The sequence below is a fragment of the Lemur catta genome, chromosome 17, assembly GCF_020740605.2.
Source record: "Lemur catta isolate mLemCat1 chromosome 17, mLemCat1.pri, whole genome shotgun sequence".
NCBI classification, from domain to species: Eukaryota; Metazoa; Chordata; class Mammalia; order Primates; family Lemuridae; genus Lemur; species Lemur catta.
In genome coordinates, this window is record NC_059144.1 from 27170490 (window position 1) to 27188768 (window position 18279).

The 18279-nt window shown below is 48.9% G+C and overlaps 1 protein-coding gene across 1 annotated transcript in view; it reads left to right on the top strand.

Moving 5' to 3' along the window:
- The window catches only part of TGM3 (transglutaminase 3), a 64562-nt gene that overhangs the window by 26219 nt on the left and 20064 nt on the right, over positions 1-18279 (top strand). The window contains exons 10-21 of the mRNA XM_045528432.1: positions 2490-2548; positions 3453-3530; positions 6638-6756; positions 7734-7923; positions 8047-8180; positions 10232-10305; positions 10535-10729; positions 11029-11268; positions 11848-11966; positions 13291-13419; positions 16168-16345; positions 16452-16587. Coding sequence (XP_045384388.1) covers positions 2490-2548; positions 3453-3530; positions 6638-6756; positions 7734-7923; positions 8047-8180; positions 10232-10305; positions 10535-10729; positions 11029-11268; positions 11848-11966; positions 13291-13419; positions 16168-16345; positions 16452-16587 — 1651 coding nt within the window. The remainder of the gene's footprint in view (positions 1-2489; positions 2549-3452; positions 3531-6637; positions 6757-7733; positions 7924-8046; positions 8181-10231; positions 10306-10534; positions 10730-11028; positions 11269-11847; positions 11967-13290; positions 13420-16167; positions 16346-16451; positions 16588-18279) is intronic.

Sequence of the window (18279 nt, forward strand, 5' to 3'; positions counted from 1 at the left end):
GCTTAACTTGTGTGTCTCAGTTTCCTCATCTCTGAAATGGGGTTATTGTGGTATCCACCTTAGAGGTGGCTCAGTCAACATAGCTTATTATTACTTGGGAATATCTCCCATGAGCCTGATTTCTCCTTGCCTTGGCCTCTGAAGAAAAACCCTATGAAGGGAGAATAAGAATAAGCCCAAGAGGCAGGAAGAAAGTCAGAAGATGAGACCTTAGGGAACCCAGGGAAGAATGTTTTAAAAGAGGGAATGGCCAACAAGAGTGGATCCTGCAGAATAGTCAAATAAATTAAGGTATAAACATTGTCTACTGGAGGGGACTTTTTGGTAGCTTGGGTGAAAGCATTTTCAAAGAAGGGTGTCAGCATAACACAGATAGAAAGAATTGAGGAAGAGGAGGTGAGAAAATGGGGATAGCAGGGAAGGTTAGTTCTTCCAAGAAATTTGAAGGATGTGTATTTGAGACACTGCCTTTTTTTTTTCCTAATGGGAGAAACTTAGACCTATATAAACATTAATGGGGATGAGTGTAATGGCGTGGCAAAGAGAGCAGTGGAAAGAAGATATAGAAGAGAGAAGATGACTCGTGGGGTGCATCTCTTGGAAGGCAAGGAGGCAGGATTAACCTCAGAGGAAAGGAGAGGTGTCTAGTCCATTTTAATAGGAGAAGAGCAGGAAACGGTGAATGTAGGCTGTGTATTATGTCATTTAATCCCTTGCAAAACTCTCTGGGAGTGGATATTGTTTCTCCTAATTTGCCAGTGATGCAATGGAGGTCCAGAAAAGTTAGGTCACTTGCCCACAGTTACACAAGGGAACCCAGGCCTGCCCCCAAGGTCAATGTTTGCTTTGAGCCTCAACTCTGAGCCTATAATTCTTATTTACCTGCAGTATTTTAAAAGCTTCAGTCCCACATAGGAAGGGCCCTGAAAATGACTGAAATTTAGTTGGGTTTTTGCTTCATGACTTGATAAGCCAGAATGCGAAAAGATTTTGCTACCAAATACGTTTCCATTTGGTATAGATCCGGCAAAAGAAGCTGCCCTTAATTAACGTCTGACCAACTTAGTACCAAAGGTCTGACTTTTCTTCCTGAGCAAGACTTTGGTAGAATAAACAACCTTGATTTTGCCTCTGTGCACAGTGGAGATGCTCCCATACGCATATATTACACAACTATCTTCCTCAATTCTCCCAACGATCCCTCCATGGATACGATTTTGTCTGTGTTACAAACAGGCTCAAAGAGGTCAAGAACGTGCCCAGGCCACACAATAGATGTTGAAGCAAGAGCTTGAACTCAAGCCTTTCTGACTCCAAAGCTGTTGCTCTTTCAACAGAGCATTGCGTCATGTATTAATAGCTTAGGAACAGGAAGGGACCTGCTGATTGGAGGGTGAATTATGAGGTTTTGTAATATCCCCTGGCATACAACTTTCCTCCCAGGATTTTGTCTTTCTTCTTTCAACTTCCTGAACTTAGAAAGAGGTGCAGGACTAATGATGGTCAATATTTACATAGTGCCAACTCTATACCGTGCATTGTCCTAGGTGCTGTAGAGATAATATCTTAATCCTGGAGCAACTCAATGAAGTAGGTCCTATTATTACGTCCATTTTACAGAGGATAAAACTGAGGCACAGAGAGGCTGAGTAACTTGCTGAAGGTCACACAGCCTGTAATTATTAAAGTCAAAATTTGAACCCAGAAAGCCTGGCTTCTGACCTGAGTCTGGGCTCTTAAATGATTATGTTATTGCCTGTCAGGAAGAACAATTGGTCTTGGAGTCTGGTGAGAATAACTAGACTTGTTCTCAAATCTGACTTTCTGACTTTGTTTCCCCATATACTCAATAGTTATTTGGCTAAAAGCATAGACTTTGGAGTCAGACCTGGGTATGAATCACAGCTCTACCACTTACAAAGTTGTGTGGCCTTGACAGATTACTTAACTTCTCTACAGTTCAGTTTCGTCATCTATAATGTGAGGACAATAAGAACACTCGACTCAAACAGTCACTGTGAGGATTAAATAAGATGAAACGTGCTCAGAATGCCTGGTCCATAGACATTAGGCCATAGATGTTACCTGTTCTTTTTAAATGTCCTAAAGACAATAACAGGCAAGTTTGGAGCAGGGGTCCGCTTGACTCCGGACCCCCAACACTTAAAGCTCTGTGCAAACTGCCTCCAGCATCCTCACGGCAGGGTGAGGCGGCCCCTCCTGCAGACCGCCTTGACGTTGTCAACAGACCTATCCGTCTTCTGTCCACTCAAGTGTCCTCTTCCAAAATAGCAAACAAAACCCTATGAGATGAATACATTTGCTAATCATTTAGGGTCAGGTTCCCAGGGGCACCTCTCCATGAAGAGCCTCCCTGGCACAAGTCCACCCCCAACCCTCTTCGCACATTCCCCAAGTCCCCAGTTCTTGTATCTGGGTGCTGCTCTTCTTTACTTCAAGTAACTTCCTATGCTGCCTCCACCCTTCAGGGCCGAGCTCTGCGGATCTGGCAGCCATCCTCCTCCCCAGGGCCTGCATGCCAGGCTGGGTGTGTGCAGAAGTGAGGAAATTCCTTTCCTATCGCTTAGGCGTGGAGGGAACAAGGCCCCAGGGTCTTTGGTAGGAGCTGAGAGATGGGTTCAGAAGGAGTCCCCTCTCTAAGCCTTATTTCCCTCCTTTGTAAAAAGAGCACAGAGGACTCCTCCCTGCCTCCTTCCCGGAGCTGCTGGGCGGCTCAGGTGAGATAATTAATGCAGAAGAGCTTTGATAAGTGTAAATGATATCTGGGCCTAAGGTAGCGAGTCTCAGTCCTGGCTGCACACTCAAATCACCAGGACAGCTTTAGAAAAATACCAACGCTGTTCCCAACACAGAGATTCTCATTTAATTGGTCTGGCATGGAGCTCAGAGCAATATAGCACTCCCCAGGTGACATTTCTGTGCAGGGAGGGTTGAGAGTCTCTGGTCTCAGAGATTTTATTATTTTTATTTTTATTTTTTTTTTTTGAGACAGTGTCTCACTCTGTTGCCCGCACTGGAGTGCAGTGGCATCAGCCTAGCTCACAGCAACCTCAAACTCCTGGGCTCAAGTGATCCTCCTGCCTCAGCCTCCCGAGTAGCTGGGACTACAGGCATGTGCCACCATGCCCAGCTAATTTTTTCTATATATATTTTTAGCTGTCCACATAATTTGTTTCTATTTTTAGTAGAGACGGGGTCTCGCTCTTGCTCAGGCTGGTCTCGAACTCCTGAGCTCAAACAATCCGCCCGCCTCGGCCTCCCAGAGTGCTAGGATTACAGGTGTGAGCCACTGCGCCTGGCCTGTCTCAGAGACTTTAAACTCTCTTTTTGGAAGGGAAGTGGGCCGAGGAGTCCTTCCTTCCTCTCTTCTCTGCCTGACCATAGGCTGTCCAGGCGGGAGTAGGTTGTGGGTGGCCCTTTCTCTCTGGCAGCTTCCGGGCACTGTGCCCAAGTCATTGCCCCACAACCAGCTTGGTTGGCTGCAGGACGACAGCTTGGAGTCATATCTGGTCAGGCAAAATTGGCTTCCAGTCTGGACTCTGCCTGAGTGTGTGATTTTGGGCAAGTGACTTCACATGACTGGACTTCCCAATCCCTCATCTGTAAAATGGGTATAGCAACATCATAGGGTTTTTGTGACTATTAAAGGGCACAACGCAGGTGAAATGCTAGCATAGTGTCTGGCCCATAAGAGGTCCTCAATAGCAGCCTATAAAATGCTCAAACTCTACTCTTGGGTTGTTTTTGCCATTGTATGTGAGATCCCAAGGCATTTGTTCCCGGCAATGTCTGGGGGCCCCAGTGCTAGCAATGAGTGTATCTTGGATCCCAACAATAAACCAAGAGGGAGGATGTTCAGGTCTCACTATCCCCTTTCTGCAGGTGATGAAAGTATAATTCAGAGACATTGCCCCCCTGTCATGCCTGGGTGCCAAGAAATTGGGCCACCTGTGCTGCACAGGGGTTGACAATGTCTGAATATGCAGGGGCAGCTAAAAGGGATGGCACAGCCTAGAAAGAAAGGAAAGGGGGTGAGAGCTGAGCAGGAAAGCACCTGTGTCCTTGGAGCCAGAGGCGGGGCCAGCCGGGAACTGCAGATGTTCCCTGTGTCCAGGGGCAGGAGCAGGAGAGTGGCATTGAAAAGGACTCACAGCCCTTCGGTGACTAGGATCTTAGACCTGGCTTCTGGGCCAAGATCAGCTTCTAAATGATGCTGTGATCTCTGTCGATGGCGTCCCCTTTCAAGGCCTCAGTTTTCTGATCTGTAATGTGGGAATATTGGATTACATCACTGTTTTCCAAGCTGCCAGTTGTCACCCATTAGCAGGTTGTGAAATCGATTTAGTGGATTGTGATCAGCAATTTAAACAAAAAGAAGCAGAAAAGAAAATATCAGAGTACACTATACATAGTAATCGTCAGAATGGCTTTGCGGAACTTTGTGCCAGTTAAAATGGATTTCTTAATGTGGTCTCCATCAAAAAAGCTCAAAAGCTACTCAGCTAGATGACTTTTAGTATTTCTATCAGCCCTACTTAACTCTAGATGCCTGTAAGATAAAAATGCATCTTTGTCCAGAGAAGAGATGTGGGGAGTAGAGTGTGGGCCAGGGCTTGGGGGAGTCCCAGCCACTGGGGTACCAGCTGTGCCACGTTGAGCCACCTGCCATCTCCTCTATGAGGTGGTCCTCCCGGGAATAGGAGGTGAGAGCCGCAGTCTCACACCCAACAACTGAGTCATTCTCACCTGTCTGCTCCAGGTGCTTCGATCCCAGAGCAAGGATTGAGACAGCTGACTGGCAACTTCCCTCTCATAGTCTGGAGTCTTCTCTGTGCTTCTCATGCGAGCCCTACCAAAGGGGGACCACAGAATAAGTGGGCAGGGGTTAACAGGTGTACATGATTAGGTTTGGCTGTGATTGACAATGAACCCTCAAAAACAATGGCTTAGAAAAACAAACAAGAAGAAGTTTATTTCTTCCTTATTCAAGAGGTCTGGACGAGGCAGTTCTGGGCAGGGAAGGCAATTGTCAGGGTCCAGCTCGGTCCAGTCCCCCACTCTGCCATCCTAGGGCATGGCCCTGCCAGTCTGAGGTGGCCGGCAGAGCTTTCTCCAGGTCGTACCCACACACCCATCCTGTTGGGTGAAGAGGGAGGAAAACAGGCAAAGGGCAGTTGCCAACTGTTCTTAAAATGAAGTTTCCTCAAAAGAAGTGAAAACAGGTATTCAAACACTTACTTGCATATAAATGTGCATAGCAGCACTATTCACAATAGCCAAAAGGTGGAAACAACCCAGGGTCCATCAGCTGATGAACACATAACAAAACATGGTGTAGCCACAAGGTGGAATAGTATTCAGCCATGAGAAAGAATGAACTGCTGCTATATCCTCCAGCGTGAATGAGCCTTGAAAACTATGCTAAGTGGTAGAAGTCGGACCCAAAGGCCACATATTGTGTGATCCCATTCACACGAAATGTCTAGGATAGGCAAATCCACAGAGACAGCAAGTAGAATGGTTGTCAGGGAATGGGGAGGGACTGCTAATGTTTGGGGCATTCTTTTGGGGGTGATGAGAAAGTTCTGGGACTAGACAGTGGTGATGGTTGCACAACATCATGAGTATACTCAATGCCACTGAATTGTACAGTTTAAAATGGTTAAAATGGTGATTTTTTTGTTGTGTGACTATTACCTTAATTTTAAAAAAGAGAGCAATTTCCTGAAAGTTAATATGCATTAATAGATAACTTCTGCCTACAAGCCATTGGCCAGAACTTCCTCATGTGACCATCCGGCTGCAGGAGCCTGGGAAAGTGGTGGTGTTAATATGGGGAAGTTGTGACCGGGAAAGAAGGGTGTGAACACGGGGATGGACATTTACTTAGCAGTCGGCCACACTGGGATCGTTGGTGGCACTGACGTTGTCAGGAAAAACATCTGAGAAATTGCCGCAGGCCTGACACTGGAGTTAAGCAGGGACTCAGGGAGGTGTCGGGGAGTCGTGAGATGAGCACTGGAGTGAGAGTCCAGAGACGTCCACCGTGGGTGCATCGTCTCCGGGGCTGTGTCCTCTCACATCTGGAGTGAGGGTTAGGAGCATGTGATTTGTCTCTGAGGTTTCTTCTCGCTCTGATGTTTTTGAAGTGCATAAATCGATGAGTCAACTGTAGGAATCGTGCCACTCGCCCTTCACCTCCTCCATTCACGTGGGCTGGTGAGAAAACAGCCCCGAGGCTCATAAATATACGTGAGGCTCTAAACGGAAGCGGCTGGGTGCCTTCTCCCCCTCTCCCTGCCTGCACAGCCTGACAGAGTGGGCTGTGACCAGGGCCATGTCAAGGGCAGGGGGTTGAGGGGGCAAAGTGCACCAGCTAATCCACAGACGGGATCACCAGATCCTTGATTTGGGGACTGGCAGAGCCAAGCCTAGGCTTTGGGGTGCGGCAGTGACTGAGGGAGGCATCAAGTGGAAGGAGGAAGATTTTGAAAGCACATCAGAAGCTTTACGGACATGCACTCAGCCTGCACTTGGGGGTGCAAAGGCAGGCAGCCCCCTTGTGTCCACCTCCCCTGAGATCTCCCTTTTGGGAGCCACCTCCTTTTCCCTCCAGGGGCTCACTCTCTGCTCTCTGCTGGGGGGCAAGGCTGCATCAGGAGGGCCCCTCACCACCTACGATGCCCCCTGCATGGAACCTCCTTCCAGGGGGAGACTGCAGACCACGGTGACAGGGTAGCATCAGCAAGGCCTGGTGAAAAGGACACACTATTTTTATTTCCAGTCCGCTCTCAATACTGTAGCCACAAAGGTGTGGGATTTGTCCCACACCAGGCAATTCTGCAATTCTCAGTGGACCCTTACTGGCTGTCCTGCAAGTTTCAACCCAATTTTGACACTGACTGTTCGGAGTTAGCACGCACCCCCAGTCGCACAAGACTGCCCCCAACTTCAGACAGCAGTCACACCTCCAGGTTGTCACCTGTGCTTCTGACCAACCTGATATACATCAGGGATTCCCACCACCCCCTCCTCAGGTTTGAAGACTTGGTGCAGCAGCTCACAGAACTCAGGAAAACAGATTACTCATTGGTTAGAAAAGGATACAACTCAGGAGCAGCCGGATGGAAGACAAGCATGTGACAAGGCATGGGGGAGGGGCGCAGAGCCTTCGTGCCCTCCCCTTGTGTGCCACCCTCCCTGCTCTTCACACCCGTCCTTTTGGGTTTTTATGGAGGCCTCATGACATAGGGGAGATTGACTGATGGGCAGTCACTGGTAGTTAAGTCAATCTCCAGGCCAGAGGTGGGGAGGGGGGATGGGCCTGAAAGTTCCAAACCCCTAATCCTGTGGTCGGTTCCCCTGGCAACCACATCCGGAAGTGATCCAGGAGCCTCCAGTACCAGTCATCTCATTAGCATACAGAAAGACACTCATCATCTTGAAGATTCCAAAGGCTTTAGGAGCTGCCTGTCAGTGAAAAGCAGAGACAAAATATATATGGTTTATTATGTCACACCTGGCTTCGGAATCCCGGCTCTGCCAATTACTGGGTATGTGACCTCAGATAAGGTACTTTGTCTCTCTGAGCCTCAGTTTCCTGTTGAAAGAATGCATTGATGACATACATAAAGTGTTCTGTATACTGTCCATAGCAGTTGACATAAGACAGGCTGATGACAGATGTGAGTCCCACTCTTCCCTCCCCCCAGCTCAGAGCAGCCTTGGGTATCCCGCAGCCACCTTAATGGGGAGCGGGGCTCCTTGTCACTGCCAGGTTCATGCTGGGTGCCAGGAGAGGCAGAGCTGGTGAGTGTGGGCTCTGGAGCCTGCAGTCCTCCACCCGGGAGTGTGGTGACCATGACCCAGTGCCAGCATCCCGAGGTTAATGGACTAAAGCAGGCAAACACTTTGCATGCCAACTGTCACACAGATGCCAGTAGACTTTAGCTACTGATATGATCGTCACCACCATCCGAAGGGGGGCGTGGAAAGTGCTCTTCTCCTTTCCGCAGGTGTCCCTAGTGGGAGGGACAGTGTCTCTACAACCTGGGCACCGTGGAACTCAGCCTTTCCTTTGTCACTCTCCCTAAGGACAAGCTGCTGGTCTCTGGGGTGGCTGGGAGACACCTGTACTATTGGCACAGCCACAGCACACAGTAGGGGAGCACAGCAGTGTGTGGGCCCGTGGCGGGGAGGCAGGTGCCAGCTAGAGATGCCGAATCCCACATCTCTCCTTACCCCTGTGCTGGGCAGACGGCCATCGGGGGGCATGCTTTCTGCACATAAAGAGCTCACAGTCTAGAATAGTGACCCTCACCTGGAGAAGGAGATGCATCCTTGGGGCGGGGGGGCGTGTGGGATGGAGAATCTCTGGGGAGGCTCGTGTGTTCCATGGAGCCCTTATTTTTTTCCTGCAATGAGAGAGTAAAGCTCTGCTGAATCACAACTGGCTGGGATGCCCAGAAGGTAGTGGGCAAGGCTGGCAGGAGGCAGGGTTCAAAAAGCCGGGGCCATAGAGTGAGCTGGCCTCTAGCAACCCAGCCGTACAAGCTATTGGGGCTCAATACTGCCAGAGGTCTGAGAGCCGGGCTGTCTCCTCTGGATATTTATGCACAGGAACACTCTCCATCCCTCTCTCCCTCTGTCCACCTCTCCCTTTTTTCTTCCCCCCATTCAACAGATTCTTGTTGATTGCATGAATATTTTCATTTCCCTGAATTTGTACTAAAACATGTTAATTTTACTCTTTCAATAAATATTTGTTGCATGAATGAATGAGTGAATGTATGAATGAGTGGACTTTTGGTACCCTGAGCTGGTGGCAAGCTCACCTCCTGAGCCCCTCTCTCCAGTCGCAGGTTTGGCTCACCACCCAGACGGCCTGTATTTTACCCAAGAGAGCACCTCTGGGGACCCTCTGCCCAGTCTCCAGCACTGCTTGGCTGGAAGTCCCCTCCCCAGTCCTGTCTCACGTTTCTCTCTCCTTGTGCCGAATAACATACCTCACTCTCCTGTGCCCCGGCCCCTCTCTTCCCGTTGTCTAAACCGCAGACAAAATTCTCTCTCCTTTCAAGGCCCAGCACTGTCAATGAAGCTTTTTCTGATCCCTGCAACCGAACGTGATTTTTTTCCTGCCTGCATCCGTCATGCACTTTTCCTTGGGGGAGACTGGCTTTGCCCCACTCCATCATTCATGACCACTTATCCTCGTCTTACCCAGTGCGGAAGCTCTTTGGGAGTTACAAGTACATTTCACACAGTGTCCTACAGTGCTCGGTGCTCTGCAGGGGGGTATTGGATGAATGCCTCAGTCACCTTGTCTGATGGACTAACCTTTGAGCTATAGTCGTGATGGTCATCTCCTGACATTTGTCTTTCTTTCTTTGTTCATTTATTCCTTCCTTCCTTCATTTCTCTATCCTAATCCACTCATGCAGTGTGCTAGGCATTGGAATAGAAAGATCAAGAAGGCAAGTTTTGATGAAGAGAGACAGACGTGGATAAAAAAGAGTCGTGTCTGGCACTGGGATGTTCCATCACACTCTCATCATTGTTGAGACCAGTTTGGTCTGCAGAGGAATGGGGAATGCAGACTCTCAGACAAAACTCGGAGGAAGATTTTCCAAAAGGTTTATATGGGCATTCCTCATACATGGTGGCATCTCTCATAAACCCTTCCCAGTTTAGCTTCCGTCACCTCCACTGTCATGTGAGAAGCAGTCATGGGAGGTGGATTTTGAGACAGTTGTCCTTACAGTCTGATCCAGTGATTCCATGGCCTTCGACCAGCTCTTATATACAGCTCTTGTCAGTGAGGATTTGCAAGTCCCCTCTGGGCCAGGGATTTCCTAATCTCTGGGCCTAGAAATGCAGCTCATAGTCACAGCTATCCTGCCCAGCACCAGCGGCCCAGGCCAACGCCAAGGTGCCGCAAACACAGAGGAGGTAAAAGACACATAAGGAAGTGTTCACTGGACGCTGGAAAGCTGAAAGGCTCTTAGTGCCTGAGGAGACCCAAGGGGACAAGAAAACAAGCCAAACCAGGCTAGCGGAGTTAGAAGTGTCCTCCTCCCCCCGACTTCGGTTGGAGCCCCTACCTGCAAGGCAATGAGAGATGCTACATGTGGACAACACAGGTGCTCTGGTGACACTGTTCTCCTGGCTGGCTGGGTGAAGCTTCACTGAGCATTTGGCCTGTTCCTTAAAGGCTGAGTGACATTCACCAGGTGGAGGGGGAAGGACACTCTTGGCAGCGGGAACAGCATGGCGAGGTGTTCAGCTGTCTGTGATCTCACATCATGTGAGTTGGCGCATCTGAGTCTGAAAGATTGAATGGGAACAGGTTGCGATGTTCTTGCTCTGCGGGATCAGGGTCTTTGGATTTTAATGCGACTCTTCCTAGAAGTTTGTCTCTGCCCTGACCCGCCTTACCCCAGCGGGGTAACTGCTGCCCGCTCTGGTAACTCACACCCCTTCCCCACTCACCATTCCTCGCCTCCCAGGACTTGAGCTTCTCCTTTCTGTCTCACAGGTTTACAAGTCCAGAATACCAACTGGCAGGTAAGCTCCAACCGGCGGGCACATCACACGGACCAGTTCTCCAGCCGGGAGCTCATCGTGCGGAGAGGCCAGACCTTCGAGATCGTACTGACCATGAGCGGAAGTCTGAGCTCTAGAGACAGACTGGAGTTCACGGTCTCCACAGGTAGCTGCTCCACACCCCCGACCCCCAAGCACACACATATGCCTGAGCAGGCCTTGGGGCTGTGCATTCCGGGGGGTGATGGTGACCGTCCTGGGATCACGGGTCTGTCATTGATTTGGTGTGACCTTGGGCAAGTTGCTGTCCGTCTCTGAGCCCGAGACTTAGTCTTCACGGTCACTCCTGTTACTTCCAGCGCTACAATGTGGTGCTTCATTGGATGATGTCCCCGGGTGGGGAGAGGGTTGCTGGAACCTGATCTCTCCCCACAGTGCGACCTTCACCCTCTGTCTTCCTTCCAGGGCCGCAACCCTCACAGCCGGCCATGACGAAGGCCGTGTTTCCACTGTCCAACGGGAGCAGTGGCGGCTGGAGCGCAGTGCTCAAGGACAGCAGCAGCAATAACCTGACCATCGCCATCTCCAGTCCTGCCAGCGCACCCATCGGACGCTACGCAATGAGCGTCCAGATCTCCTCCCAGGCCGGCATCGCCTCTGTGAAACTGGGGGACTTCATTCTGCTCTTTAATCCCTGGGTGAACGGTAGGTGTCTGGCCACCCACGCTCCCAACCCTGACCCAAGCAACGTCCCAGGAAAGGAGGTGGGGGGACGATCTTCCCAGGCCCGGCTTTGATTAGGGAAACTGTGTGGGCTGTGGAAAGAGCACAGAAGCTAGAAGTCAGAAGCTCTGCCACTTAACCAGCTGTCTGAGCCTGGGCAGCCACTCTGTCCCTCTGAGCCGCAGATTCCTCTCCATTCAATGGACATCCTGCTGTTTCCTCTGCAACTATTGTGGAGATCACATGGCGCTTTTACAAATTGCATAGTATGCTTAATTTTAAGGGACAATGCCTACCGTACAATTCTGCAGCGTGGAGACAGCTTCCCCCAAGAAGGAGCACGTGTCTCAGCCCCGGGGTCTCATTTTCTGACCCTCAGGTCATCCCAGCTTCTCTTTCTAGCTCACAGTCCCCACAATTAGAGCTGGAAGCATTCCAGCCCAGAAGGGCTCAAGGTGGCGCTTGCTCCAACCCCAGGCCAGTCCCAGAGTGGGAGGAGGACTGACCTCTATATCCTTTGTAGGATTCTAGTCTCTGGTGTCTGCTTTTTGTGTCAAACAGTGGATAGTGTTTTTCTGAGTAACCACACTGAGAGACAAGAATACGTCCAGGAAGACTCCGGCATCATCTATGTGGGAAGCACAAATCGAATTAACATGATTGGCTGGAACTTTGGACAGGTAAAAGGGTCATGAGGAGGCCGAGAGTAATGTCCCTATTGCCCCAAAAGCCCCTAAATTTCCCACTCTGTCTACCTGCCCTTCTAGTCATTCATTCATTCCTTCAGAAGACATTTATTGACCACCTACTATGTGCCAGGCCCTGGGCAATAAGACATACACACACATACACACACACACACACACACACACACACACACACACACATGCAACTCAATGCTATGAAGTATTAAGTATCATGGTGCCATGATGCAGGAATAAGCATAAGGCCCATTAGAGACACCGAGGACAGTCATGTAGCTTCTGTTTTTCGTCCCGTGTGAAAATGTAATGACACTTCCTTGGTGTGAACACTTGGCCTTTCAAATCCATAGCCTCTTTGTCATTTATTACTGCGATTCTCATCTGATTCCAGAGATCCCTGGTTTGCTCAGCTCAGCGCGGTGCCCTCCACCTTTTCTTAAACCCAACAGACAAAGCCATTAGAATGGAGTGCCTCGGGCAGGGTGCATGCTGGGCCCATTACAGACCCCTGGTTCTGTAGTCAACCCGAGCAAATCTGCTATCGCTTTTATATGTTGGGTTTCTATGTCAAATTTTATTGGAAGGAGTTAGTTTTTTAAAAAGGGTACAGTTGCAGAGGGCTCCTAGGAGTGGAAGAGCGGCTGTCTTTGATGGCTTAGTCTGGGAAGGACTCTCTTAGGAAGAAGCCTTTGATCAGGGATCGGAGGAGGCCAGGGAGCCAGGCAGAGGTCTCGGGAAAGAGCTTTCCAGGCCGAAGGAAAAGCAAGTGCGAAGCCCCAACGCAAGAGGAGCTTGGCCCTCTCAGTTTGAGAAGCAATGACTTAAATCTTATTTTGTGAAAATAGCTTCAAATAGATATTTTTAGCAAGATAGTTCATCTTTATAACTAGTTCCCCAGGAGTCTAAATAATATGCCCAACATCATAGTCAGAGCTTGAAGGAAACTTTGAGATGAGCTTGACTGATGTGCTATTATACAGATGGAGAAATCAAGGCCAGACAAGCTAAGTGACTTGCCCTCGGATCTGGAGCAGTGAGGGGGTCGGCTAGATGAGGCTCCCTCGGGTTCAATTCAGGAGAGTCGTACAGGCTCTGACAGGTAGCAAGAACTCCAGATGGGTTTGCAAGGGTAAAGGCTGGGCGTGGTAGGTGTCCTAAATACTCTCAGCTCTGGAGGCCACAGAGTGAAAGGACCTGGTAGTTCCTGCAGTTCTCACTGGAGTGGCCATTCCCATACCCTTTATCAGCTGATGCTACTTGTCATTTCTTTGATTGTAACATATGGTCCCATTTTGAACAGTATGAAGAAGACATTCTGAGCATTTGCCTCTCAATCTTGGATAAGAGTCTGAATTTCCGCCGTGACCCTGCTACTGATGTGGCCCGCAGAAATGACCCCAAATATGTTGGCCGGGTGCTGAGTGCCATGGTGAGTAACAGGAAAGTATTAATGACTGATTGTTACCATAGATTGGGCACCAACTACGGGTTTGGCATGCACACTCTTGACGTATGGCATCTCGCTGAAGCCTCATCAAATGCAGTTGGTGGCTAGAACCGTCTGCATGTTGCCAACTGGAGGCTCCTCTAAGTGGAAAGCTTGCCTGATACACACGGGGAGTGTGTGGCAGAGGCAGCACTGGACCAGGTCTGGCTGGCTCCAAAGCCCTTTCTCAGAGAAGGGACCTTGGCCTCTGGGTGCACACCAGGGATGGGAGGATGCAAAGCTAGGCCTCTGCTCCATTGCAGGGCCCCCTGGGAAAGGAAGCAAGGCCCCTAAATGAGCCAGAAGTGGTACCCTCCTTTGCTTTAATCCCTCTCCTCCACAGCCCGGAGTGCGAATGTCAGATTACTGGTGATGTAGGTGGGGAAACAGGCTTCAGGAGCAGCTTGCTCAAGGTACACAGCCTGTGAGTCCTATCCGAGCAAGGCCTCAGGCTGCCTGCCCAGGGGCTCTTTCCACCCTCCCTGTCCCGCCACGTGAAAGACTTGTCCCCTTACAATACACACACACACACACACACACACACAGAGGCAAGCTAGATCCCCAGGGAGGAATATCTGCACTCTGTGGAGAGAATGCCTCCATCCAAAAGCATCCAAACATAAGATCCACCTGCTCAAAAGCTACAAGTTAAAAAAGCTAACAGTCAAAGCGAATTCTTCTACTTTAACCCTCTTAAACTAATTACCTAGACATGTATTAACCTTTGAGATTTTTGTTGTGTTGTTATTCATGGTTTAGGCATTTCTGGGTCTCTTTACTTTTGAGCTGGATAATGTCCACGATAATGAGCTAGTTGCTTGGTTAAACATTTGGACAACCTTTCAGTTGCATGATAAATATCCGGGGTTAATCAGGGAGGGCTTTTGCAAAGAGCCGAGTCTTAAACTGAGCCTCAAAGGAGAGGAGTTGGGTAGGTCCAGAGAACTTGGGGCCCTGAGGAGATGGGTGAGGAGCCAAAGCAGCCCAAGAAGGGGACAAAGAATTCCCCCACCTTCTTGGTCCCCTTCTTGGGCTGCTTTGGTCCTGAACCTCGTGGGGTTGGAGCTGAACCTCGAAACCAAATGGCCTGGAAGAGGTGGAATTAAAGCCAAGGCAGAGGTCAAGTGAAGCCAGAGGTCAGGGCCACTTAGCAAGGTGAGCCTCCTTGGCCCGGGAGAGGGAGTGGGTGAGGCCAGCCGGCTCCTGCAGCTGCTGACTCACTCCCACCCTGGGGCCCAATCACTTTATCTTGGAGCCAATTTCCTCAGCTGCACCTCCCCATTCTCCCTCCAGACCTCCCAGTTGGGCTGGGCCACGAGCTAATTATGGCCTGTGCAGGGCTTTGAACTGCTCAGCTTTCAGCCAGAGATGACCTGCTGATTACCACTTTGGTGGCTGGAGCATGGTGACTCAGGAGACAGGAGAGGCCGCACAACCTCCCAGCTTGGAGGAGGCGCTGTCTTGCCGGATCCTGTGGTGACAACCCAGGCCCTCCCGGAAGAAGTGCAGAACTCTGGGCTCGGCCTGTCCTGGGCAAGGATCCTTCTGTTTCCAGACCGCTCATTCCCATAGGCTTTGCCATTTACACACGCTTCAAAGAGAGGGAGTGGGACTCACAGGCTGGGGTCGCCCAGGGAGATCCTGGTTCAGCCTCTTATTGCACAGCTGGGAGGGACGACAGATTTTCACAGGCTCTGAAACTTGCTGGAAGACACCTCAGAGCACCTTCGTTCTAACTTTCCCTGTGTTGGAAGGTGAAACAACGAAGGCCCAGAGAGGTGACTTGACTTGCACGATCACCAAGCTGTCAAGTGGCGAGGTGGGGCTTGTAGCCTCAGTTTCTCCTTCTCTCTTTCTCTTTTAACTTTTTATTATGGGAAAGTTCAGATCTACACAAAAGTAGAGAGAAAAGTATGATGATCTCCTATGTACCCATTACCAGCTTCGGCAGTGACTCTGACCCCCCTCCGCTGATTATTTGATAAATCCAAGACATCACATCATTTAATATCATTTCACCTGGAAATGTCTCAGTGCATGTCTCTAAAAGGCAACGGAACTCGTGTCTCTTGATTCTTCATCCAGGGCTCTTTTCAGGCTGCATCACGGTTGTGTTACTTATACGAGGACCGGGCCTTACACTGAATGAATGAATGAACAAATGACTGAAGGAATGAAAGGAAAACAATATTCCATCTTTATTCTTTCCAAGAAGATAGTTGCTTAAGTTCCAAAGTGATCTTTTTAGAAGACCAGTAGACCAAAAAAGAGTTTCAAACCGTGGACCCCGAGCAGAGAGGGCTCTGTGAGTTCTTTCTCGTGAGCAGTTCTCTGCAAGCTGGGTCTCCGAGCCTGCCTTGCTGCGGACAAGCCGTGTCGTCTGTTTCCCATGGCAGCTGGCAGCATAGGATTAACGTACGGATCGAGGGCAATCCAACACGGCCTGTTTGGCAAGGCACCTCTAAACTAATAAACCACTCAATGCCTCTAAGGGATAATTATGACAATTATCATCCCCAAGTCACCTAGAAAGACAAAGAAAAGTTCACTCTGTGGTCCCTGGCTTCCTTCCTCATCTCCCCGCCTTGTCCTCTGAATTCTGCATGTCACTCTCCACAGAAGCATGGTGCTGATTCATTTGTGTGTGTGGATGTGTGTGTCTGTGTGTGTCTGTGTGGGCTTTCTGCCTAGGTCAATAGCAACGATGACAATGGTGTGCTTGCTGGGAATTGGAGCGGCAATTACACGGGTGGCAGGGACCCGAGGAACTGGAACGGCAGCGTGGAGATCCTCAAGGAGTGGAAAAAATCTGGCTTCAGGCCTGTCCGATACGGCCAGTGCTGGGTCTTTGCTGGGACCCTCAACACAGGTACCTGGGGTCTGATGTGCCTTCCGGGGTCGGTGGGCAGCGGTGGGGGACACCAAGGTAGCATCTCCACCACAACCGGCGTCCCCACGCCCACCTTGGCTTGCAGTGCTGCGGTCTTTGGGGATTCCCTCCCGGGTGATCACCAACTTCAGCTCAGCCCATGACACAGACCGAAACCTCAGCGTGGATGTGTACTACGACCCCATGGGAAACCCCCTGGACAAAGGCAGTGACAGCGTATGGTAAGTACCTGACCTTGTCCCTGAACCTCGAGCACCATGTCTGAGCAGCTTCTTGCTCTCACCATTGCCCTGGGACCCAGCTCCAAACAGGAGTTGCCAGGCAAGTAACATGTCAGTACATGGTTTAGAATGGAAATGCTGACGATGCTAATTACACACCTAGCAGGACCCGAGATACCTCTCCTCGGTGCCCTGCAAAGTCTGACAGTCTGTTCCGTCTTGCTGCCACTCAATGAAGGGTCTGAGACCCCTGAAAGACACAGCTCCTGAGCTTTGTGAAACCACCCTAAATTCACAGGATCCCTTGGACCCTATACTGCTTTACAAGATAAAACTTGAAACTATTGATTTTCCAGTAAGAAATATAAATTTATTTCATTTCAGGCAAACCATATGACTTATGGACTTTCTTAAAGAGAGAAAGAAAAGCAACACATTTTTTTCTTAAAATATAGATACTAAGGTATCTTAGTTGACAGAATGAAAAGTTAGACGTTTATTCCAGATGAAAATAAGAAGTTTTATCTGTATTTGGGCATTTATATTTCTAACCATAAATATGCCATGTGCACATTATCAGTATATTATGTATGTATACATATGTGTGATTTAATAATATATTTAAATATAGAAATAGGTTTTATAAAACTTATAGACATATAACTACATAGAACAGTATCTATACACATGAAAATAGATATTGATGGTTATTTAAGATTACACCACATGCCAAGTTATTACCAGATATCAATTGAAAATACTGTGTATATCTGCACATACACATAGATATCTATGTGTCTCTCTATATAAAGTACCACACACATTTATCATTAATCTAATGTTTTAATCCATTTCAAAGGCTACATACACACACACACACACACACACACATAATTGCTCACATGCATATAAATGGCTAGTTAACCTTATAGCAGATGCCATCTTGTTTTCAGATATTCAAATTTGAGATAGTCTATTTAAAATATCTTCATTACTTATTATTCCCAGAATAAGTAGACCTGACTTATCTGAAGTGTGCTTAATGTAACTAATGGATAACATGAAATGAAAAAAGAAATTAATGGGAAAAGCTGCTAAAACAAATAAATAACTCGATGCCAACAGCTGAACTGGGTAATGAAAGCATCCCCTCTGAGCTGACTGTGGTGGCTCATGCTTGTAGTTCCAGCTACTTGGGAGGATGAAGCAAGAGGATACCTTGAGGACAGAAGTTCAAGACCAGCCTGGGCAACCATAGCAAGACCTCATGTCTAAAAAAAATAAAAAGCATCCCTCTCTCTGCAGGAGAGCGAAGCTTATGTAATTCCCTGTGGGTCACATGGATTCCCAGGTTTTGTTGGGAGAGAGAAAGCTTATTTTAGAATTTCCTTTCTTGATCTGCACACAACTTTCTCTCTAATGACATTGCTACTTGTGGAAAGGTTTTGTTTTTTAGTTTCTCATAAATGAATGTCTTTTCTTTTCCCTGGGTTTTTCTTCTGTCGCTGTGTCTGAAATCCGACCTCAGCCAGTTCCGCCTGTCGGGGTATTGCCATTCCTAGCCTTAGTTTCCTCTGCAAAAAGAGATGATTGGTCTAACAGGATAACTGACCTTTGGGGGAGTCCCCTTCGGTATAACCCTCCTGTGATTATCCTGCACCCTAGGAACCACAGGGAGAGAGAAAGCTTAAG